We start from the raw sequence: 26,620 nt of genomic DNA on the forward strand, positions 1-26,620 counted from the left end.
TACTTGCCATACCCTAGATACGCCACTGTGTCTACTTTTCAGGATAACCTAAAAATTAAGGGAAATTTTTCAGACACTGAAAGTTGGGAAATCAAAAAAAATCAGGGAAATTTTTAAATTTCGTAGAAAGAAAAATTCTGGTTAACAATTTCATTTTTAAAATTACATTACCAGAAAAAAATGTATGGTAAAAACAAAGAACCTTGATTAATTAAATATAGAGTTATGGCTAATTGCCCTCATAATGGAAAGAAAAAACAATTTTTAACTGCATGTAAAATTTTTATTTTGACTTGACTTAACTCATTCCGCAATAATATGGACATAAATAGTTCTGCACCAAATATAAATTGTTTTGATGTACCTTGCAGTTTTGAAATTTTTCTGCTTTGCGGGATGAATGGTAACCACTGTTCCAATTTTTTTATTTTTAATATCACTAATTTTAGTTACTTTTCATCTACCTTATTAATTATTTCAACGTTTCAATTTTTTTTATGCATGAAAAAAAATTTATTTTTCAGTGTAAGTTCTCGCCAGCAGGAAAGATGCTCAAACAATTTATCCCATCAATTTAAATTTGGTCTAATTTCATTTAGCCTAAAAAAATGTACACAGGAAATATTTCATTTAATGGGATAGCAATGTTAAAAAGTGCATGAAAGGGTATAAGTCTTAACATTCTATTTTTTTATACATAAAACCATAATAACTTTTAAACTATATGTCCTATCTCTAATGTGATGTTATTCAATTCAGCTGACAAAATTGAAAAAAATACCTAATGTGTTTAGAATGAAATATTTAAATTATTTCTCCCTTCCAAATTTTGGTAATCAAATTTGTACTACATTTTGCCACTGACTAAGAGGAGGGTACATAACAGTTTATCGCTGCGTAAAACCTTTCCTAATTCTAGCATAAACCCTATTTTTATTGTCATTGTCAGATGTCTGTCCGGACCGAATTTACTACTGTTTAGCGGTACCTTCACTAATTCAACTTTAGGAAAAACGGTAGTTTCACAAATTTAATTTTAGGAAAAACGGTAGTTTCACAAAATACTTTTTCTTAAAATTTTATTTTTGTATTCTTTAAGAAATGATAAATCCATATTCTTGCCATATTTTTGTGTTGGATTTTTAAATATAATTTTTCACAAATTATGTCTAAATTTTCACAAAATAGGTACCTCTCAGAAAAACCTAGACAGACCCCTGATAATAGTTTCATGTCTGTATAAGTAGAGCTTTAAATTTCTAAATTCTTGATTTATCTTCTTTTCGCAGACATCTATGCTTCATCATCCTATGCTGGTTCTCACAGCTCTCGTTATTAAGAAAGCTTAAAGAGTTTATAATGGTGAGTTGCATTAGTGTAAAGTATGTTATTGTAATTTAATTGCTGAAAATATTGTTCATTTTCCATCTTATTTTTCTTCTATATCTGTATATGTACTACTTATGCAATAGAAGGCATAAGAAGTTAATATATACTTTTGGTATTCAGTCATTTTTTAAAGAAATACTAAAACGATTTTTCTAACCCTAAGTTCACATAAATATGAATATTAATGAATTTTTTATCTGCATTTTACAAAATATGATCTCTCGAGTTGGATTGTCCTCTTTTCAATGATGATTTTTGTTTAAAACTTAAAAAGATATGTAATCATGTCACTTAATGACTTTTTTTTAAAAAAATTCTCACATTTGATTCTTCAATTCTGTTTGAACTTCATCTTTTTAATATAATTTTTTTGGATATGTTTAGATTTACCTTTTAATTATATTAATTTTGAAAAAAATAAAAGGTTTGTAATCTTTCACATTTTGTAAATTTTCTTTCAAAAATTGATTTCCTAAATTCATTTATAAATATACAATGACTTTGTTTTATTTATATTTCTTTTTGATCCGTACACATGTGTCTAGGAGCATAAGCACTTAGGTGCAGAAATTAAAATTTAGTCAATATTTCCGAGAACCAGTAACTTCAAGATAGAGTAGAATATCTATATAATGCCCTTTTGGCAGAATTTTTTTGGACTTTTCTGCAACAATTCTCTCTAGTACTAATACCTTTCTGAAAGACATTTTTAATCGTAGCAAATATATAGGTTACTAATTTAAAGTAAGAGAAGCCTTTACTGTTTACAGAAGAAGCCTTCATGTATAGAATAGAACAGTATATATATTTTTTAATTACAAACGAAAGAATATTTTTAAAATCTAAATATAAAAGAATACATATTCTAATATTATTGGCGATATTCTCCTGTTCTAAATAATATTTGTATAGTTAACCTTTTTTGAATTTTTGCTATTTGAAAATTTCTTCTTATATTATCAATCTGAAATTTGAGCTCAAGCCAGGTATTGCAGAGGTTTTTTAAAATCAGGCACATTTATTCAACATTAGATATGCGTGAAAAGAAATTTTTTCAATATAATTCTGCAGAAAGGGGAAAAAAAGCTCTGCAGAAAAAAATATATTGAAAAATTCTACAGATAAAAAACCCAGACTTCTTTGCTTTCCAAATAAAAAATATTTCTGCCTGAACTCTGTAATGTTCTGCACCAATGTCGCCGTGTAGCAACGATTCTGCCATGGGGTATAATGCAATTCTATACACCATACTAGTTGTCAGTGTAAACAATGAAATTCACAATTAAGAAATTTCTATGACTAAGCAAAAACTAGAAACATTTTTTTTACATTTGTTTAATTATTTGCTAAGGTTAAAATTTCAAAAGCTAAGCAAACTGAAGTTCACTTTATTGCTAGTTCTTAATGCTGCAGAAAATTTAAACTTTTTCTGTAAATAATTAAAATTTAAGTACATATTTTGTGTTTTTTAGTATTTGTAACTAAAAATTATTTTAAAGCATCTTAAGATTGATCTATTCCAGACAAATATTTTCTGTTTGCTAGGTAAGTTTAAAAATGGGTAAAATTATATATGTAATGCAAAATTCCATAAAACACAAAGCCCCAGGTTCTAAGGTTGAATAAAAATCTACTTTATTTCTAATCTGTACACATTTTCACTGGTCTATTTGCATGTCCTTGTTATATTAAAAAAATAAATAAAAGTTAATTTAAATTAAAAATTTCAATGCAGAGAATGTCCACAATTATATTGAAATATGTTATTTTTTTAAACAAACAAAATGTAGAGCAAAACACAAACAGTTGACATGAACCGCTAGTTCAGGGAGCCAGTGATAAATATTTTATAGTGGTGGTCCGAATAAAATTTCAGTGGCTCCGAACTAATGGACCACTGTTTATATTGTGCTCTTTAATTTAATTTTATTTCAAATTTGTAGCCTCAACAGTGGAGATTTATCGCTATGTCAATTTCTAAAGCTTTTAGTTAGTTTGGTTAAAAATTTAGACGCTTGTGCTTAATTGTAACATTTGAAAACTATACTATCATCAGTTCTTTTTGTTCCAGAAAAGAAATAGTCCTGTGATATCATCTTGTCATTTCACGAACAAGCTTAAATACTTGGATTACTGTATTCTTTATTATACTTAAGCATTTGATTGAGGCAACTTTATTCTTTTGTTGAAGATGCTTTCAAATAAAGTCTTCATTTACATAATTTTTTTAGTATTTTAAAAAATTGTTTTTAAAATAGTACATTTTATTTTCAATGAAACAGCAACAAATGTTGTTAATTTTATTTTTACTTATATTTTTGTTTTCATTCAGTTTTATTTTGATGCAGTTTAGTTAATTATGTTTATGGTGACTCAACAAGTTTTATTTTAGTTTCTTTTATGGCCTCACAATTTTTTTTAAATATTATGATAAGAATAAACAATAATTTTGTTTATATATTTCATTTTCTTTTATTGTTTAATGCATAGTTTAATAATTCCTATGCTGAAAAAGTGTTTTGTTTTATTATTGTTGAAGATACAACAATTTATAATTTTAGTTTGATGGCCTTTAGTGTCTCATAAAACACTTTAAGTATGCACTACTATGAATTTTTGAAAGTAAATAGTGTTGTGTATTTTCTTTTTCTTTAGTTGATTGCTATGTTAAAATTATATATTTTAGTTGTGTAATTTTTTATGGTTTTTTCCTTCTTTTCCTTTTAGAATAATAGTTATTTATCTCCATCATATAAAGATATACGCTTGGAGATTCTAAATTCGTCAAAAAGAAAAATATCACTTGTAATAGTCTCCTATAACTCAAGCATTTTTCTCACATTTTTAATTGTTTTCTTTTATTTATTTGAAATGAAAAACTATTGAAAACTGTGATACGTTTCACATCTCATTTTTGAACTGATTCGAAAAAGTCTTTTGATAGAAAATTATAGTTTTATAATAATAATACATAATAAACTTTCTTAAAAAAATATTTAAGCATTTTATATTGCAGTTTACACTAGCAAAATTTATTTTGTCATAAAAACTAAAAATTGGCCTTTTCGTTGTATTAATTAAATAATTAAAATTTGAATCAATGTATTAACAATTTAGTATTTTTATAAGAAGCCATTCTTAGAGTCTCTCCTCTCTTAATCATTTTTAAAGTTTGGTGTTAATTACCTAGTCATTAAATAATTTCATACTTAATTAAATAAATTTTTCTTAACACCGTTCAGAGTCTCTAATAGTGTTATATTGAAATATTTTTGGGATTGATATTGATTTATAAAAAGAAATTTCTCTTTTAACTTATTATCTGAAATAAATTTGAATTTTAAAATTATTATTTTGAGAAGAGGGCAGGAGATAGTGGTATTTTTTTGCTTTTTAAATTTTTCTGCTGTTAAGAATTTAATATAAACTTCTGTTCTTATAAATAACGCAATTTATAAATTCTGTATCTTTAATTACACATTAACTGAATAAGAAATGCTCAAATGAACGAAGACATAAAGTACAAGAAAGCTTCTGTGTTGCTCTCTCATCTTGACCCCAAAAAACCTTTACTGTTACACATATTTATGTAAACAAAACCCTTCATTGGTATTTTTTTTTTTAAAGTTAAACATTTAAACAGCATCCCTTTGATATTTTTAAATTCACAAATTTGGTGCTAAATACATTTACCCTGGCCATATAAAGGGTTAACTGTGATTCCACATTATTTTTATAATGTTTATTTATATTTCATTAAGATTTTTATTTTGGAGATGTTATAGATATTTTCCTCAGATTCTTATTTTTCTAAGTATTGTCTAACTGAAAAATATATGTAATAAAACATCTTGTATGTGCATAGTGGTTATTTTTCAAATCTTGTACACAGTGTTACTATAGTAATGTTCACAACTATAAGAGATTATAGTACTTGCCTAAACAAATTTCATCATCTAAACTGGGATCAAAAATCAAAAGGGTGATTCACTGGAGGTAAGATATAAGAAAAAATTCAAGAATTTTTTTGAAAACTTTACAAGCAATTGCCCAAATGAGTGACCACAAGTTTCAACTCAAGTTTCACATTCCCTTAGATCAGTGTTTCCCAAAGTGTGGTCTGCGTACCCCCAGGGGTGCGGGAACAGTTAGGGGGTACGCGTTCAAATGTGAAATATCTTGCAACAAACGAAACTTTCAAACAATTTTATTTAAAAACAAAGCTGGCCGAGAAAATTTACGATTAGATATTTTTCTATTTGCTATTTTTTGCAGAGTTAACAGTTAATAATTAGTGGTGTCGACAGCCAATTGTGATATTTAACTTTTGTGCAATTTTTTTTATCACAGCAGTTGTTATCGCAGCAAAAACAATATCATCCTTCTCACTGATGCAAATAAACTTATTAACAAAACTTTGTACCGAAAAAGAAGAATAAACATATTTTTTAAAAAAATGCATTCATTTTTTATTAGTGGTGTACAGCATTACGAAAAATTTAGAAAGGGTACTCAAAAGTCATAAGTTTGGGAAACACTGCCTTAGATGCTGAAAAACATTTCAGTTACGTGTATTGCACCTGTGATGCTAACAGTGTCCTCTTCAGATTGGATTGGGTCTCATAAACAATACTTTTTAGATGTAGGTTCTAGTAAAAAGAAATTTGCAGAACTAATGGAAGTTTTGGGAGATCAAGAAACCCATTCACCACTGCCAATCCATCAGTTTCATAAGGCTATTTCCAAGGCTAACAGAAGTATGTCATAGCTTACTGTTTGCTTTTCGACTGTACATTTTTATTCATAGCGAACTGAAGATTTTTTCAATGCGTGTAGGACCTCCTTTGGTGACTGAAATGTGATTACTTGCTACTAAAATAAGGATGATAGCTACTTTTTTTTAAAAAATGAGAAACAGCTGAAAAGCATCTATGTTTTAAATAAATCTTCAACTGATTTAAAATTAAATTTAAACCTATTTATTAACAGAAAATTTTTTATTTTATTATTCAGTTTTTGAGGAGTTAATTTTTTTTATCGTGCTATTTTTGCTAAATATATTTTGTTATATTTTTTAAAAAATGTTATTTTAATTGCTATTCTTACATGGATATAAAAAAATAAGTAGTAATTTTAGTAAGATATAAATATTGTCGAGCTATTTATATTTTATGTTATTTTAGTTATTTATATCGAGATATTTATATATATTATTATCGAGATTTTATTCGAGACACAGCTAAAAAGGCATGTTTAAGAAAACGAATCAAACTTGAAATACGTGTTTGAGAAAATGGACATAGCCCAAAACGCATGTTTATGTAAATGGACTCAGACAAATACAAGTCTGTAACCCAATCAGAATTTCAGGCATAAAACGTGCAGTATTTTGAATTCTCCATTAATTTTTTTCTCCCAAAATTATGCCAATGCACTTGTGCAATCAACAGTTTTTCAAAGATCTTTAAATAATAAACAGTTATTAGATTTTTTTTTCATAAGTAACTGTTTTTATGCAATAAAGGTGAAAAGTAATTTTTAACGTCATTCAAATCGCATTTCATCAGTTAAAAAGATTAGAATTTAAAAATTCTAAAAACTGAGATCTTATTTTATTGCTTTAAAGTTTTAAGCAAAAATTCATAGAAGTTCTAAAAATTATCGAATGTTATTTTTCCTAACCTAATAAAGGAACCCTTTTATTTTCTACCTCTTTGAAAGGTATTGTGCTGTCTAATAATACTACATCATTGTTTAGTACAAAAAAATATTTAAAAAACACAAATTAAAAATTTGACTTAGAATCCGAGATTGTAGAGACCTCTTAATTTATAACTTTTTCATATAAAATAAAATTGTAAAGCAATTTAAACTTATAAAAACTAGCTAAATGATATAACAATTTTAGAACATGTATGCTTGAACGATATAAAATTACCAACATAACTAACTCGTAAGAAAATGTTTTTCTCGCTGCAGTAGCAATATACAAAAATTAATAACTTATAAGTTCATATAACTGAAGAAAGTAGAGGGAAAAATATTTTTGTGTCATAAATTTCTCTATTACCTTAAACTTATTAATATTGTTTTTACAAAAGTCAAGGTCAAATAAATATTAATAGGAGCTTTTATAATATACAACGCAAATTTTTAAAAAATTATTTTTTATCATCGTGAAATTTTCCGATCTTAAAACTACCTCAGAAATTTTTTAATCGTCACTACATGAAAAACATCTGAAATTTTTTTAATCAAAAAAAAATTAGGGGTGCAGAAATAAAGTTTTTTTAAAAAAAAAAAAAAAAATCTAATGTATAAGTTGATGTTAAATATTTTGGCCGACCTTTGACACCTGGGCGGATAGCTTCGACGTAGATCATGACGTCAAGCATCATCCTTCCCAGCGTTATAACGTTGTCTTGAACGTAGATTGATATGTTTCTCGTCCAATTTTTATAGCTAAAAAATTCATTAAAATATATTAAGGAGCTGATTTGGAAAGAAATAAACGATTTGATGCAATAGAATCATTGATTATTAGTTTTGTAACACCCCGCTAGTGTATTCTGCTTTCTCAAAATTATAGAGAAATCCTCTAGTCGACTTACGACAGTTAAACATTTCTCTAGTTGGTTTTGTTTTGTTGTCTAGTTGGTAGAGCGTTTGCCTTCCAATGAGGCCAACCGGGTTCGAAACCCAGCGATGGCTGATTGATACGAATTCCGCATCCGGCTTGCGCTGACCACAGTGCTGACGTAAAAAATTCTCAGTAATAGATGGATCATGGGTATGAATCCCCTTGCCGTCACGCTAACCATGGGAGGTTTTCGTGGTTTCCCTCTCCATGTAATGCAAGTGCGGGGTAGTTTCATCAAAAAGTTCTTTCAATACTTGATCCAGGAGTTCCCTTGTCTTCTGGATTAGGTTCAAAATGACAAAGCTACGGAGTTGAACATTAGTAATCGTAAAAGCAAAAATTGGGTCGGCCGTTTAACGACGGTAAAATAAAATAAAAAAACAAATATCGGGCTATTAATAAATAAATCGATATATATTTTCAGTCGGACTTTGTTTCTGAAATTTTTTTTTCTTCAAATAGCTGGATAATTGAAGAAAAATTTTACCATTATTATTTTTTCTGCTAGCTAGGTCTATGCTGTTATTAACTTTTTTTTTACTGTGGAAAATTATGCGTCATAACTTTTTATTTTGTTTCCACATTTGATTGGATTGATACGCGTAAGCAGAACTGATGAATAAATTTGATTTTTGTGAAGGGATCGCATTTTCGTCGCCATAACTAAAATCAGCATTTCTTCACCCCATATTTAACTTTAAATCACATTGATTTATTGAGAACAAAGTTTTTTTTTCTTCATTTACTCTTTATTTATTCATTCACTATTTTTAAGCAGAAATGTTTAAAATTTAGTAGTGATTATAAGGGAAAAAATTTAGGAATCTAAAATGAAATATTTTTTTTAATGTCAATAGCAATATATCGTTTAAAATTAATTATAAAAAAATATCAATTAAATATAAAAAACTAAAAATCTCAGAAGTTTTTTAACTTGACCATCAATTGGGTTTAATGCGTATTCGAGCGGGTAATTTAGCTTAAACAATTTTTATTAAAATTTCAAATGTCTCCTTTCAAAATTTTGATCCTTCTGAATTTATTAATTTGTGAAGGAAAGATTTTTAACAATTCACATATTTCAAAATTGTAATATTTATATTAAATGTATTTAGCCTCCCCAAATATTGTTAAATAAAGTTTTAAGTCAATATTGTAAACTAATTATATTTTTATATCTAATTGTATTATTATATACTAACTATATATATAGTAAACTAATTAAATAATTAAACTTATTATTTTTATTGTTGAATAAACTTTTTATAGCTGTAGATTATTTCTAATATGATTTTTTTTTAAATATAATTTTATACGAAAAAAGTTTGTTTCGATATAAAAAAAAAAAAATATGGTGGCTATAAGGAAAAAAGTAGCTACCAGTTATTGGAGTTTACCGGCCACTGGCTGGTAACTGAAAATTAAAATTTTCTGGGCTAAAAAAATAATTTTTGTTTTTAGGTTCAATTAATTATTTAATTTTTCCTTTTCTTCTTTTTTTTAGAAAATTAAAAGTTTTAAATGATAAATTAAAGCTGATATTTAAAAATTAAAAGATTAATACTTTTGACCTAAAAAATAGGCCTTTTTTTAGCGCATTCATTAGTATGAAAGTCTTAACCATTAGGGGAAAAAATGAAATTATCTTCAATGTTTTTTTAAAAAAATGCAATTTTTATTGATATCTTTTAATGCATTTCTTAATAAAAAAATGAAAATGGTAACAACTATAAAAACTCTCATTTTTTTTATTTTAAAGATATTAAAGCTTAAACAGGCCGGGATAGCCTGGTTGGTAGGGCTCTGGGCCCATGTTCGTGGGTTTGAACCTCGCCGGCCGAAGACTGTGTTGCAAAATGGTGACTGATGCACGTTAAATCTGTCGAATCGCAAAGTTCTCCATGTTCCCATAACAAATCAATACCTCTGGGGTTACTGGATTGGAGATCGATCGTTCTCTGATCCAGGTCAAATTTACGATCTGTGGATGGATGTATATGGGCGCCGCCCTATAAACGGGTGTGACGTGTGTGTGTCTGAAGACGAATTCTTGGCCATAGATGGCTCCACTGAAAAACAAGAAACGCACCCTCTACCTTAAATTTGCTCGGTTTCACCGAGCAGGTTAGCTAGTGTGGCAAGTGACATTAGAAGCAGCAAAGCTTAAACAGCAAATTCTGTGATAGATCCTGAAAATCGTGTTCCGAAAATTTATTCTCTATTTTTTATTGAAACCCGTTATCTTATTAAATTGAGTGGAGTAATTAAATTTTAATTTTGTAGTAAAAAAATAAACGTAGACTAGATACATTTTTTTTTTTACGTCCCGCAGTGGACTGATCGTTAAGACACGGTTCCCAGCAGATCACCGAAGTCAAGCATCAATGGCTGCGGGTGGGTGACCACTTGGATCAGCCTGCGTAGGTACCGAGGGTGTGCGGTATTGGTCCTCGTTAAACTGTTCTACCGTAAAGTGCTCGACTTCGCGTGCAGGTCGTCGGGCTACCGAAGCGGGGTGCCATCCCCTCCGCAGAGGATCAAAATTGTGATGGCATGTCTTCGGATCATCCTCAGGGATGTTTCCCAGACCGTCGCCAATAACCCATTGTGCAGCTCTAGTGCGACGTAAATAAACAACAACAACGGATAATTTTTTTTATATCTGTGCTCTAAAAAAATTCTAACGAAATTATCTCTCGTAATTAAAAATTTATTCTCTATTTTTTATTGAAACCAGTTGTATAATTAAATTGAGTGGAGTAATTAAATTTTAATTTTGTAGTAAAAAAATAAACGTAGATTAGATAATTTTTTTTATATCTGTGCTCTAAAAAAATTCTAACGAAATTATCTCTCATAATTAAAAATTTATTCTCTATTTTTTATTGAAACCCGTTATATAATTAAATTGAGTGGAGTAATTAAATTTTAATTTTGTAGTAAAAAAATAAACGTAGACTAGATAATTTTTTTTATCTAGCTCTAAATCTAGCTCTTTATCTAGACTAAATAATTTTTTTTATCTGTGCTCTAAAAAAATTCTAACGAAATTATCTCTCATAATTAAAAATTTAGACTAGATAATTTTTTTTAAAAATCTGTGCTCTAAAAATTATAACGAAATTTTCTCTCATATTTAAAAATTTATTCTCTATGTTTTATTGAAACTCGTTGAATTGAGTGGAGTAGTTGAATTTTAATTTTGTAGTTAAAAAATAAACGTAGACTAGATAATATTTTTTATATCTGTGCTCTAAAAAATGATAACTATCTCTCATAATTAAAAATTTATTCTCTATTTTTTAGAAAATTTTCAAATTTAATTTTATTATAAGTCCTGCGTAATAAATTATTTAGAAAAAAGTTTAATTAAAAAAAAAAAAGATAATATTTTTTATATTAAATTGTACGAGCAAGCAATTTTTTTCTATAAATACATTAAATTTCTATTCACCGTTAATCGCTGAACATTTCATAGAATCCATAAATACTGGCATAGAACTGACAGATGTCAATTGCAACTTCCAGTGAAGCCTGAAAAAAAGAAAAAGCAATTTCCGTAAATATTGGCATCATTTTGGCGCAGTTGGCGGCTATTAGTTGACCTTCAGTCTGTGAATAGAAGAAGAGCAGTGAACGAGATCCTTCATCTCGTGGAGTGAAACGAAGAAAAAGAAACCAACCCACTGCAAACGTGGTGCCTTTTATGTTGAATCTGTTATAGAATATTTTATATTGGTTTTAATGACAATATTTTAATCAGACATGGCTGGTGCTGGAAAATTTTTTTACAATTTATTGTTGATGTTTTATTATTGGATCGAATCCATTGTATTAGCGTTCGTTCCTAAGCGACTTCGGTATAAAAGTATAGCCGGCGAAGTAGTCCTGATTACGGGAGGCGGTAGCGGAATAGGGCGTCTACTTTGCCTTCGTTTTGCTAGCCATGGGGCTAAAATTGTTGTGTGGGACTTGAACTTGGATGCAGCTCGTGAGACAACTAAGATGGTTCGAGAAAAAGGAGGTGAAGCTTTTGCTTTTCATTGTGATGTTTCAAAGCCTCAAAATGTATATGAGGCTGCAGCCAAAGTAAAAAGGGAAGTAGGTAAAGTGACAATTCTCGTGAACAATGCCGGTATTGTTACCGGAAAACGATTCCTTGATTGCCCGGATCATATGATTATTAAGACTTTTGAAGTGAATGCCATGGCTCATTTCTGGGTATGTGCTTTATTTTATGTTAATTAATTTGAGTTCATATATTAATTCAATATTATTCCACTTTTTTTAAAAATAATATTCAGTATACTAAATTATTATTAGAATAATATTCAGTATACTGAATTATTATTAGAATAATATTCAGAAAACTAAATTATAATTAGAATAATATTCAGTATACTAAATTATAAATAGAATAATATTCATTATAATGAATTATTATTAGAATAATATTCAGTATACTAAATTATAATTAGAATAATATTCAGCATACTAAATTATAAGTAGAATAATATTCATTATAATGAATTAGAATAATATTCATTATACTGAATTAGAATAATATTCATTATACTGAATTAGAATAATATTCATTAGGCTAAATTATAATTGAACAATATTTAGTCTTTTTTTAAAATTGGAATAGTATTCAAATTTTCAATTAGGATATTCCAATTCTATTCGGATAATTATCATTTCTTTTTATTTGAATTTTATTACAATATTCCTATATGCATAGCAATTAATTTTTTTAAACTTGAATTATTCAGTTTTGATATCGAAATGCTATTTGAATTTCTAATTCCACTTTTATTGAGCATTTGAGGCAAAAGTTGGAATTTTCTAATTGAAAGCTAACCATAACCTAAGTACAGTCTAAAAAATGGATCATCATAATATTTATAAATATTTTTTTTTAAAAAAAAAGATAAATTATTACTTTAAAGATAAAATATCTCATTTTTTATACCAGTTTAAAATTTGCTTTTATCCACGAAATTACAATAACGAATTACAATACTTACCATTTCGTTGCCATGGTAACGTTCACTGCTTGCGTAAACAAGTGACTTTCTCTTCAGATGACAAAGAAGGAAATTTGAGTTGTATCTTTTTATACATTAGGCCATAACTCTTAAGTTTTTTTTATATTCCATAGATTGTTTTCGAATGTTACAGTTAATAGAAATATCTTTTTATTTATATTTAGTATAATAAATAAAATTATTAATCTAACGTTTACAAAACTTTTATTTCCTTATAGAATAATATAAACGCCAAAATTGTTCTGATCTGTATATTATAAATTTTTACAAAATCTGCTTAAGCTGTGCTTTTTTTTCTTGTCGTTACTTTAAATTTTTGCTTTCAATTAAGAAAGACATTTCAAATCAAGGTACTTCTAACATACCAATTTATTCAAACTAAAGAAACCGGAATAATGCGTACATTGCATTAAATATTCCTAATTTTAAAAAAATGATTTTTTTTTAAAATTAATACGTTATTTTTAATATAAAAATGAAAATAATATAATACTGAAAATTTGTATGGTATACCAGTAATACTTGGTTGATTATCTATCGCAGTATTATTAACCGCGATATGTAATCCACGGAGAAAAAAAGCAAGCATAAAGTTGCAGGTTCTAAGTTGAATAACTTGTTTACATAAAACAAGCTAGACTATAAATTATCAACTTAGTTTTCTCAATGATATTTAAACAACTATCATTTGCGAACTTAAATGCGTAATCGTGTTATAGATAATTTTATTCCTCCTGGTTTATCAAAAACAATTTTCTCATAATGTTTTTATTTTTTCAAAGGTAATAATTTTGGGTATATCTAAGAGATTTTTTAGTATTTTACGTAATCATTGTCAGCAAAAATATGAAAACCAAACGCCCTCAGGTGCTTACGTAATATTTAAGAATTAATTTTTTTTTTGTTATTGTTTTTAACTTTTTGATAATTGTAATGTTGATAGTTATAAGATTTTACTTTTTTTTTTTTTTATACAAAAATATCTCTGTTTATTAAAACGCAAGATTTGATGCCACCGCTAATTTGGGTGTTCAACTTCACTTTGCATACTGTTTTAAGCGATAGATATTGTTTATACGTTGCATATTGTATCACGTTGCTTATTGTTTATGTATGACTTGGTATCTTGAAATGATGGAGTGTAGAAGAATACACAGGGAGAATGATAGAACAAAAAAAAATTGCATTCGGTAATTATTTTAAAAATATTAATGCTACATAAAATTTGTAGTAAAATATACCATGCTGGCTGCAAAAATACAACCACAGAGTTGAGATTTTACGTGCTGGAAGGTGCCATTTTTCTTTATGAACTTAATTAGAGCTCTTATAGAATTTAGAACTTGCGATTTTTAGAACTTTTTTGTGATTTTCAGAGCTTTTTTGTTTTACGTTACATTTTTTTTTGTTGTGCAAAAATTTTAATACTTGGAAATTGCAAATGTGTGTAGAAAATGTACTACGACTACGATGGAATAAGAATAAAATTAAGATTATAGGCTGGAGAATTATCAACTGTTAAACTTGTAGTAAAAAATCTACTTCTATCTCTGAAATAGCTTTTTTCATTTCTGAACATCCGCTCACGAGTTTTTCCTTTTTCGGAAATCAGCGCAAGTATGTGCTTTTTCGCGAATATTTTTTTCCCTTTTTTTGTTACTTTATGAATGAATTTAAATGAAAAAAATATGAATAAGTAAATATAAAACTAATAATAAAAATAAACTATTGAGAGATGAAATATTTCTAGATTTAAATCTTATCAGTTGTCTTGAAATTTTTAAAATTGTAAAAAATTTTCGAGAGTTGAAAACCGTTGCCAATTTTAACTTTGATATATAATTTTAGGTTATCGTTATATATTACTACATATCATTATATATCATTATATTTTAGGTTGTAATAAAATTAATTATTGCTTCGTATCGTGTCCTATATTCTGTATTTTTACGTTAAATATATTTTTTAAGTACAGTTGATTATTTTTCAAACCAGTTTCATTTAATTTTTAATCGTGACGTTCATATTGTTACGATTAATATTAATACGAAATTTTTATCGAACTTTAAGGTAAGAAAAATAAACAATGATGAATGAGATGAGGGGAGGATACAAATTAGAAACAAAACGTAAGGAAATTATGTAAGAAAATGTATTTTTTGGATACTTTTTAAAAAAAAAAAACTTAGCTTCACACTAACTTTAATTTCTTTGCATACCATAAATAATTTAAATTGATTAAATTAAAGCCGTTAACCTTTTATCAAATGCTTTAAAACTAGTTCTCGAAGCAAGAAAATTGTATTCCTCCGGTTTTTATCCCCCCCCCCTTTTTATACATTTATTTTTTACTGCAAAATTTAAATATTAGACTTTATATGCCCTTAAAAGATTATAATTATATGTGTATAATTATCTCAGTATATAAAATACTAAGAAACTCTTTCGTGGTTATTTTTGTGTTTTAAAAAAAAGTTGGTTTTGATTTTTTTAAAAGAGTGAAATACAGTTTTTATATAAACGAGTCTTTATTTCTATCTTTATTAAATTAGTTGATAATCTGAGAAAAACAAACCCTTTTTTTTTGAATAAATAAATACAATAAAAATATTCAGAACAATATGACCAAAATCTAAAAAATATTTGTGCAAAAGGAAAATTATGTAAAGCATTGTATGTTAGAATTATAATATATTATCTATTCATGTTAAATAAATCATGATTAAACTTCCTGAAAGTGTAAGAATTTTCGAATTTGAAAATATGTTGTTAAGAATACTTTAAAGAAATGTCCAAAAAAGAATGATTACTGATTAAATAAAACAAAAAAAATTTTCTTCGTTTTAACAAGTCATAGGTACCAATAATGTAGTAAAGCCAGGGGTCTGTTTAGAAGAAATTTGGGTCCGTTAAGGCAGTGTTCCCCAACCCCCGGTCCGCGGACCGGTACCGGTCCGTGGATCAAATGGTAACGGGCCGCGCATTTCATTGAAACTGAATTTAAATTCCTAGGTTTATACCAAAAATTAAAAATATCTGTGTTCCATTATTTTATTTATTTAAAAAAAAAGGGTTCCCGAAGGTAGTGACATAAATTTTTTAACGTTTTAAAACGATTACCCCCAGATGGAACCATCTCATTGCAAAGAAACAAGCTCAGGGTTCCCATTAATTTATTGTTCTAGTAAATTAAAATGTTAAATCACTTTATATTTATTTTTTGGTGTAACTGTATTTTATTTTGAAGGCATGTTTAAATACAATTAAATTAAAATTAATAAATCAAAATAATCTGAAATATAAACAATCAACGTCCCCACCCCCTCCTACGGGCCGCGGTAAAATTATCAAACGTTGACAGGTCCGCAGTGATAAAAAGGTTGGGGAACACTGCGTTAAGGGACCGGACCCTTCGCAAAATATCTTTTCATAGAAACGGACCCTTAAATATTTTTACTTAACAACGGACCCTTCACAAAATAATTTATCTTTTAATCGGACCCTTCACAAATTTGTTTATCTTTATTATTGTTTTATTAATCGAATAAACCCTTCCCAGGAAGGGGGGGGGAGAAAGACAGATGTAAACGAACTAAGTTTTGTTTCGGCAGACGTTTCTTCCTTTATCGTTCGAAATGAATATTCTGCGTTCAGCAGTATAGGCTAAATACCAAATTTATGTTGCATCGCTAATTAAGTAGCTGCAATTGCTGTTTATTTTTTAAAATTTAAATTTTTCAATTATAATTTTACAGTGTTGAGTATATTCTTATATGTCTTTAAAATTTAAAAACTCCTTGAAAAAGTTTTTTTGCAATAACGGACCCTATTTGCACAAATTCACAAAAGCGGACCCTGGTTGAAAGAATGTGACTTAACGTTTATTTTATATTCACAAATTACGAGTAATTTTTTTTAACAATTTTACCGAAACAGACCTTTCACAAAATGTCTGGACAGACCCCTAAAAGCGTGTGTTGATGTACTCAGGTAATTTCAGATAGCTTTGCTTTTAATTTAATTCTCTTATTTAATACTCTAACATTTTGTCTTAGTCTTGTTTTATACCCTAGCTTCTAAACAATAATATTTATTTTTTTCTAATTTATTTTAATTATGTAAGAGGCTGCGCTCCATTTTAGCTATCGCTAGTCAACTCGCGAAACTATTCTGGGGCTCAGATCTCGAAGCGATCGGTCAGCAGTTTCAGGGGGTTATTATTGAGCGACCAGGGATTGGGGTAAGTGCACAAAAATTATTAAAATAATTTTACTTAATGAAAAGAGACGGATTATATTTTATTTAGGCAAATAAATTTTCTTCTGACACAAAAATTTAAATTACAAAACCAATTTAAAATTGAAGAAAAAGGTTAAAAGTTTTTTTTTTTTTTAATATATATATATAAGAGAACGTAACCACTAAAATTATAGATTTACTGCAATTCACCTTTTCTTTACATAAAAAAAAAGAAAAAGATTGCTTTTGACATGAAATCCCTCGAAAACTAATGACTCCCTCAGTAATAAAATTTTTAACAGCCGATGCATTTTTTTAATCTCAAATATTTCTAAACATTTCACATTTAATCTAATTATCTAACATTTATTTTTATTAATTTCCATTAATGTTTTTTTCTCCTTTTTTTAAATATAACACCAGAACAATAAGAAAGCTAAATTTTGATTATTTTTCAATAATTACTAAACTTATTTCTATATAAAAAATATTTTTGAATGATTAAAAAAAAAATTTTTTTTATTCGTCCAAATCATTATTCGTTACATCCCTAGTTAATATACACATAACTATTACATAAACTAAAATGGCTTTCCTATTACTCCCTACGTAGTAGAGAAATGGGGACACTCCAGTTTTTTTTTTAATAGCAATATATTATTGTATTGCATGAAAACTAACTTTTAAAAAGAAGGATTGCAGATCTGAAATCAGTGATACATATATTAGTTGATTTATTATGAGATTTTCATCATTTAATAGTAAAATTCTTTGTAATTTTAATAAGAACAAGTCGAGTTCATTATGAACTCCCACTTAACCATTCCTGTCAATTGAAAGACTTCGTGTGAGGGCTTAGACTTTATAAGATTAAACTATTTCATTTTAAAATCCAGACATCGTGAAATGTAGAAAAAATAAGGTTCGTAATTCATCTACCTCGAATCATAATTTTGAGAATCTATTTTCGAGATATTATTTAAAGTTCAAGGCTCACGCATCCAGAAAAATATTTAATCTGATAAGATAGGATAGTAACCTTAGTTATGCCACTTTAAGTTCAAATTTGTTGTAACATTTGTATACGATACACTTAATATTATCAGATAAATATGTAAATGGTATTTATTTTTAATTGTTGTCTCGCCCTCGTGATGAGTTTTATGCTAGATAATCTAATTTATTATCGCTGTTTTTGAGATTTTTTATTCTGGCAAAACCCATTTGCAGTGATGGTACACATCTGTACGCGTGTAACAGTTCTAAAGGTCTTCACATCGAATTATAAAATTTCTCGAATTTTCAATCGGTACATAATAGCTCGCAAATAATTTTATTTTATTTTATTACCGTCGTTGAGCAGCCGACCCAATTTCATGGGTTTACGACTACTAATGTTCAACTCCGTAGCCTTGTAATTTTGAACCCAATCCAGATGACAAGGGAACTCCTCGATCGAGTATTGGGAGAAATTTGCCTTCGTGGAGGACTTTTTGATGGAGCTAACCCGCATTTGCATTACACGGAGAGGAAGACCACGAGAACCTCCCGCGGTTAGCCTGACGGCAAGGGGACTCTAACCCATGATCCGTCTACCACTGAGGATATTTTACGTCTGCACTGTGGTCGGTGCAAGCCGGATGCGGAATTCGTATCGACTGGGATTCGAACCCGGTTCGGTTCATTGGAAAGCGAACGCTTGATCCCCTGAGCCATCGCGGCTCATCGCAAAAAATTTTTTTTTTATATAACCGTCGTTGAACAGCCGACCCAATTTCATGGGTTTACGACTACTTACGTTCAACTCCGTAGCCTTGTAATTTTGAACCAATCCAGAAGACAAGAAAACTCCTGGATCAGTACCCCCAGAGGTATTGATTTGTTGTGGGAACATGGAGGACTTTGAGACTCGACAGATTTAACGTGCACCAGTCACCATTTACTACACGGGGAGTCTTCGGCCGGCGAGGATCAAACCCACGACCTCTTGAATATGGGCCCAGCGCCCAACCAACCAGGCTATCCCGGCCTTTCGCAAATATTTTGAAACAATTGATATCGCCATGTAGTTATTTTAAACATTTTCTTTAAAATTATTCCCCAAAAGACTTTTTATAAGCAAAATAAAATGCCTAATTCAAAGCATAAAACTATCTTACAATACAAAAATGTCATGAAATAGCTTTGTAACGAAAAAAAAAATTTATTTGGTTATAAAAAGTCAAGATGAAAAATTTTTTTAAAAAAGTGATATCAAGAAATGACAACCTCGAATTAAAGTTCTCGACCAATTGATTCCCTAAGTATTTGCTTTCTGCAGATCTCTCGCTAAAAATATATACTCCCTTGTGTAATGTTTAAAAAAGTGCCATTCCTTAAAAATTACTCTGTTTGAGGTTGGCCCCCGATTAAATTTTAACAATGATATTTGCATTTTTAAGTTTAATCTAGGTGGCTCCTCCCCCTGCTCGCTAACGTTCGCCAAAAAAGAGAAGGATCATATTAATAAAGTAGGTGAAAATTAAGATAGTATTGTGTAGTTGAAACAATAGTTAAAGTCAATGAGCCTTGTCCTTCAACCTAAGCAATACCGAAGTCGGCTGTTTTAAAATTTTTATGGAATTTCATTTTATACAATTCAGTGAACACAATCGTCAATTTGGACAATTGGCAATCGAACATTGATAGAATTGAAGGATAGTCCCCTAGATCAGCGGTTCTCAAATAGTGTTCTGCGGAACCTTGGGGTTCTGTGGAAGGCTCACAAGAGCTCCAAGAGTTTAAATTTTTTAAATCAGTAATGATTTTTTAAAATTGTAATCGTATTTGTATCAGAACAATAAACCATAATTCCATTGAAAATTTGGTTATTTTTATGAAATTTTCTGAGTAAAATTCCAAGAACAAAAGTCAAAATTTATTAAAAAAACTGCATTAATATTTTAGTTCAAAATAAAATGACCAAATTCACGAATAACGAATTATGTTTCTCTCATAATTATTCTAAGCGTTTATTTTATTAGAATTCTTTTTCGAAACCCATAATTCAGCTTATTTTATTCATTTTTAGCTAATGTGTGCACCAAAAACAAATTCAGAACTAGACTAGATACCACTTCAGGTCTGCGAATACATAAAACCTATTATTTTAAAAGAGTTTTATTGTTAACAGAACTGTTGAAAAAAAATTTCATTCTTCGCATTAAGTGTTATCAAAATAATTAATTACAAGTCTTTCTTTGGTTCACGGCTGCTAATAAATTTTATTTATGTATTTGTGGTTCCGCCAAAAGATGCTCCGTCATTTATGGTTCCTTAGTCATAAAAAATTAGAAATCGCTGTCCTTGATAGACTGCATTTAATTGACTCTGACTAAACACTGGTTTACTCAAATCTAAACAAATTTTATCAAAATCCTGTCTTAGGACTTCTTTCTTAACTTTCAACAAAACATAATTTAACTTTAAGTATGGAATAACGAATCTTAAACTTATCTGCTTTGCTTAAAACTTAAAACAAAATTTAACTTCAACGCTGTTTTATTGTACCATATTTTAATTGCTTTGCGCTATGCTTATACCTGCGCTTAAAAACAAAATTCATTGATTTTATAACCAGAGACGTATAAGCGTTTTATATATTATAGATTAATTAACAACTCTCTCAACGAATGATGAAAATAATTCCTATATCTTTAAAATGGAATGAAACCCAAAGTTGAGTAAATTTTTTACATTTGCAGGGATCTGTTTAGAAGAAATTTGGGTCCGTTAACGGACCCTTCACAAAATATCTTTTCATAAAAACGGACCCTTCACAAAATATTTTAACTTGAAAACGGACCCTTCACAAAATGATTTTTCTTTTAATCGAACCCTTCACAAATTTGTTTATCTTCATTATTATTTGTTAATTGAATAAACCTTTCCAGGGCGGAAAACAAAAAGATGGATGTAAACGAATTAAGTTTTGTCTTCGGCAGACGATTCTTCCATTATTCCTCCGAAATTAATAATTTGCGTTCAGCAGTATAGGCTAAATACCAAATATTTGTATGTTGCATCTCTAATTTAGACGGAGCAATTGTTGTTTATTTTTTAAAATTAAATTTTTTTAATTACAATTTTACAGTGTTGAGCATAATCTTGTATGTCTATACAATTTAAAAACTCCTTGAAAAAATATTTTTTTGCAATAACGGACCCTATTTGCACAAATTCATAAAAGCGGACCCTGGTTGAAAGAATGTGAGTAATTTTTTCACAATTTCACGAAAAACGGACCTTTTACAAAATGTCTGGACAGACCCCTGATTTGTATTGATTTACTTTTGTAAATATTTTTGATAAATGAAACTGCGTGAGCATAAAATTCATTTATTTACAGGTTTTAATTAAAATGTTTCAAGTCGAATCAGTCCTTTGATAATAACTAATTTTTAGAAACAAATTAGTTGCCTATTTTTTTTACAGATTAGAAATTAATATTTGTTGTAATTTTTATACCAGTATAAAAGTTTATTCAGATAGATTTTTCAAATTTAGTAATAGAGTTGTCATAAAAATTTGAAATTGGTGATTGTCAGCAAAATGTAATAATTTACAATGAAAAGTAATGAACTGTAATAATTGCGAATGTTATTTTGTATTATGTACCCTCATCTGGGTATTTTACTTTTACGGTCTATTAAACCGGGAAATTCGTAAAAAGATGCGACGGGTTAAAGTTGAAGAGATCACGGTTAAAAATAATCTTCGTGGATGATTTTAAGTTATTTAAACAAAGAATCATCACGCACGCATTTGTTTCCATGGAAGCTATTGTTTTCCAGTAATGTTTGAAATACAAAAGTCTCTTTATTAGGAAAATGTATTCTATTACTCTTTTTAGCTTACAGCTTTACTCTCTCTTTCCCCCTCTCTCTATCTTTCCCTTTGTCTCATGCATTTCAAACAGTTTGCTTGTGGAGAAAATATGGCCCACCAACTAATTTTGCCTCTCACAAATTTTCATAAGCGATGATTTAAAAAAAAAAAATTATTTTACATCCGTTTCACAGTTAATTTTTTTTTACTTCAACAAAATGAATTATTGAAATTAGTTTTCAATGTAATGTTATGGATTTCATCGATAATAAAAATTTTAAAAAAATGTAGTCTTTGATTGCCGTACCATAAATTGTAGGCTTATAATTTTTTTCTAATTATTTTTATTTAATTTTATCGCCGGCTTTGAATAGAATTCTTATCGACTTTGCTTCACTTCGATAATATTTTAATTTTGAATTCAAACCAGAAGACAAGAGAGCTACTATATCAATCATTGAGACTAACTCGCCTTCTTGGAAGAATTTTTTTTTTTGTCAGAATTAACCAGCATTTGCCTTACAAGGAGAAGAAAAAAAAATAGTGCGTGTAGTCCCTCCGCGCGGAAGAAGTTAAACTTCGTAACCTGCGACGTTAATTGTAGAAGAATCAGCAGTCGAAGAAGGATCACTAGTTCTATTCAACAACTCTTTTTCCTGCTCCGCTCGCTTCCGTGCTCTGTAATAACGGTAATATTGTGCATTTTTCCCTCGTAGACCTTTTGAACCAGTGGAAGTGCTTGTGATTGCCTCATCGTCTCGCCATGGAAAATGTATTTGTATTAATAATATTGTATGTGAATGCGTCATAATGTAATTTCAAAAGAGAAAACCTAACAATCAATTGATATTCACAAAAGACGTACCTTGTCATAACCTTAAATCCGTCGGATTGTTTTCACTCATTTTTTACAATTGTTATCCACTAAGTTTGAAAATAAAAAATACTATCCTATTAAATTATATGTGTATCAAATCAAACTAAAAAAATATTTATAGAAAAACAATACTTTCATGACTTTTATTATTTTTATGCTAGTGAGAAGCAAAACAATATAGAAATGAATGAGGAAAAACTGGATCCTACCACGTGATTTTCCGGCCAATAAAAATGTAGCGTTAAACGTTTAACGCAACCTTGTTGGTAGTCGCATAAGAAGTATAACTTCAAAATGTGGGCTAGAGTCTATCTGCCTATGCAATAATTGGGCCATGCAAATAGGCACAGAATAACTTTTTCATTGTAACTCTACGTTTATGCAGACTCAAAATTTGTCACTAAATCATTTAAATATCGATCCGAGGTGTAGAAAATCCAAGAGGTGTTCTGTGAAACCCTAGTATACTCTGTGAATGGGTCACAGAAGGTTACCGAAAGTTAAAGCGTTTTTTTCTTAACCAGGATTGATTTGATAAGACTATAAATATATTCACATTGAATCATTTATTTGTATTTCAGAGATTATTTAAGTGAAGTGTCAGTGAAATTCTAATATTGTCCTAAACTCCTAAATTATGAAAAGCTTATGCATTCATTAAAAATTATCATCGAAGTTTTCAATCCAAATTCGGAAAAAAACTACCTATTTTCAACGTTTACTTTTGTTTTCATTGTAACGTAAACTCTGATTCGACATATTTTATTTTTAGTTTGTGCACACACCTAAAACAAATACATAAATAGGTACTTGTGTAATGCTACAGACCTGATAATTTAACCGTCTGGCATAAGTCTTAATTTTAAGACTACTAATTAGTGAGGAAATTTTTTCATTCTTCACGTTTTACATTAAAACATTTTCAGACAATTAGTTGTTTTTCTTTGGTTAACATTTTCACAGTTTCTATGTGAATAACATAGCAATTATATCCAACTAATTTAATAATAAACTTTATTTATAAAATGGAGTTCCGTCAAAAGAAGGAAGATCATTCAGAAAGTTCCATAGCAAAGGAAGAAAAAAAAATTGAGAACTGCTGTTTTAAATCTTTGGATGAAAAATTCTTTTTTATTATTTTCTAAACTGTTCTGAATGATCCGTACAAAAATCTAAAGGAATGAGGGGAAAAAAATAAAGTAAAATAAAAAAAATCGGTTAATTCATGAATGCCATTTCATATAAAGCAAACTTAGCCTTAATCTAAGGGAATTCAGTTCTATATACTTCGCTACTTTTGAGTGAGTAATTCAAAATTAGGTTCTAACTTTCAATTACTCACAAATTAGCCAGCCATTAAAGTAAATTTTTACTCTTAAGTTGTTTTTTTTAAAAATTTTTTAAGAATATGATATATGTTACTGATAAATCAAAATCATTTTAATGATCGCAATGTTTAGGACTGAGTCTACATCGCCGTATCACACATCGAATTTGTTGAAATATAATAATTCTTTCTCGTCTGAGTCTTATACTTGAATTGGGTATAATATGAAAAAAACACAACTACTTCCACTTCGAAAATTTTACTAGGAATAACATTAACCTTTTAGTTTAATTAATAAACTGAGTTTTAAATATGTTTACTAAATTCATAAACTTAGATAAAACAACAAAATAAATTATTTCAAAAAGAATTAGACTAATACAATTGCAACCTGGCGAGTAGCGACTTGTAACAACATGCTTCGCTTAATGTTTGACTCGAATTCAACAATAATTACACAAATTGTAATGATTAAGATGACTTTTATTCCATCGTGGTTCAGTGGTAAAAGTAAACTGAAACTTAAGAAGTGGAGAAAAAATAATAAAAAAATTGTTTGCACTCAGCGCCATCTGGTATTATAAATCCTCAACAATGTTTATTTGTTGCTAGAAATCAGGTTCGCAGAAAATGCTGTTTACTAGAAAAATTTAGTAGGAATAACGCGACCTGTGACGTAGGTTATAGTATACCCAATTAGATTTATTATTTGTTTATGAATTTTATTGTAACCGTAATATATTTCGGTTTTGTGTACCTGGTAACTTCGATACATAATAAGTTTATGTTCTACATGGCTTTATGCTTGTCTTTGTGTTAAGAAAAAAATGTATTGTGAAAGAAATGAAATCTTTGTGTAATAATATAGAATGTGTCACTTAAGAGAACTGATACTTGACGAGCTTAAGTTACTCGACATAGAATGGGAAGAACAGTTACTAACGTAAAAAAAAAGCTACGTTTCAACAATTAGGATCACGCTTTAAACACTACGTCACTTGCAGGTATCCTATTTGTATTCAACAAATGCAAACGATATGCGAAGTGAGTTTTTGGAAATGCGAATAATTTTCGTTTGGTGTGAATAATTGAATGTTTGATGTAAGCTTATTGTATTTTAAAGGTTTAGATTTAAATTTCACCCTTTAATTGTATATGAAAGCTCGAATTGGAATGAACCTGAAATAAAGTGTTTCTTTACACAAATGTTTGGGTTGTTTAGAGAGATACTACTACAATTTTTTCAGTGTATCTTACATAGTTTAACAGGGTGCGTAGCGTTTGTAAAAAGTACTTAAAGATGCTTTTTTGGGAATTTCGTTTTTAAAAGCTTTTAAAGGTGCCAGTGTTTTCACCATAGAAAAAAAATGGGTGAGAATTTCTCACCCTTTCTCAAAAACAGGGTGAGATTTCAGAAAGTTAAGTGAGATTTCTAAAAACTGAAAAAATACAAATAGACTTGGAAAAAAAATTTCTTTTGTTATAATACATTTTTAACGTCTTCTATTTTTTAAAGCATTGAATATTTTTGCTGCATCATCATAGAAGATTTTGCCTTTACTAGGTACAGGGATGCTACGCCTGCGCCATTTGCGACAAACTGAGACAAAACGGCATAACTGCGCCATTTTGCGACATTCAGCGCAGTTTCTGCCAAAGCTGCGCCATTCTGAGACAAAACGTCCAAAATTTGGCAAACCTGAATTCAGTTTCAAATATTAATCCGCATTGCCGTGAATCATTGGAGATCATTTTGCCGTTCACGTCTCCAAGGGATGAAAGACTTCCACGAAAAAGCGGAAATCCGCTTTTTTTCTCCCAATTTTGAAAATTTCCGACCATGTTCCAAAAACTAAAATTTTTGGGAAGTCCTATTGGAGAAACCCAAGCCGCCCGAACGATAGTCGGATTACCGCGACTTCTGCTATAAAGTGGAAAGGAGTCTAAGAGTTTCGTTACGAGCGCCGATATTTGATTTTTTTTTTCTTTAGCTGATTTTTGGAATTTTAAATATTAGGAACTGCACCAGAATTTGCTAAAATCGCGATTTTTAATCAAACGATTTTAATATCAATCATCGATTTTTGTATTTAACTGATTTAAAACTTACGTGTTACAATTTTTTTGCGCGATTTAAAAATCGTACTAGCAATTCCTATTCACTCAATTTCAAAATCCAATATCGCGATTTGTATTTAAGCGTTTTTAAAACCCAATATCGCGATTTGTATTCT

The 26,620-nt window shown here is 28.9% G+C and overlaps 2 protein-coding genes across 4 annotated transcripts in view; both read left to right on the plus strand.

The window, feature by feature from the left end:
* The window catches only part of LOC107437668 (uncharacterized), a gene marked incomplete in the record, with an annotated part of 82,797 nt that extends 77,548 nt beyond the window's left edge, over positions 1–5,249 (plus strand). Inside the window, 2 exon segments of the mRNA XM_071182202.1 lie at positions 1,290–1,362; positions 3,461–5,249. Coding sequence (XP_071038303.1) covers positions 1,290–1,339 — 50 coding nt within the window.
* Positions 5,250–11,633: 6,384 nt separating this feature from the next.
* The window catches only part of LOC107437685 (short-chain dehydrogenase/reductase family 16C member 6), a 66,150-nt gene continuing 51,163 nt past the window's right edge, over positions 11,634–26,620 (plus strand). For 2 of the 3 annotated variants that reach the window (XM_016049768.4, XM_016049783.3), the window contains exon 1: positions 11,641–12,250. In XM_016049768.4, the coding sequence (XP_015905254.1) occupies positions 11,795–12,250 (456 nt within the window). In that variant the 5' untranslated portion in view covers positions 11,641–11,794. Of the gene's footprint in view, positions 12,251–26,620 lie in introns of all 3 variants that reach the window. The other variant, XM_016049773.4, reaches the window with a different exon arrangement.

The sequence above is a fragment of the Parasteatoda tepidariorum genome, chromosome 6 (assembly GCF_043381705.1).
Source record: "Parasteatoda tepidariorum isolate YZ-2023 chromosome 6, CAS_Ptep_4.0, whole genome shotgun sequence".
Lineage (NCBI taxonomy): Eukaryota > Metazoa > Arthropoda > Arachnida > Araneae > Theridiidae > Parasteatoda > Parasteatoda tepidariorum.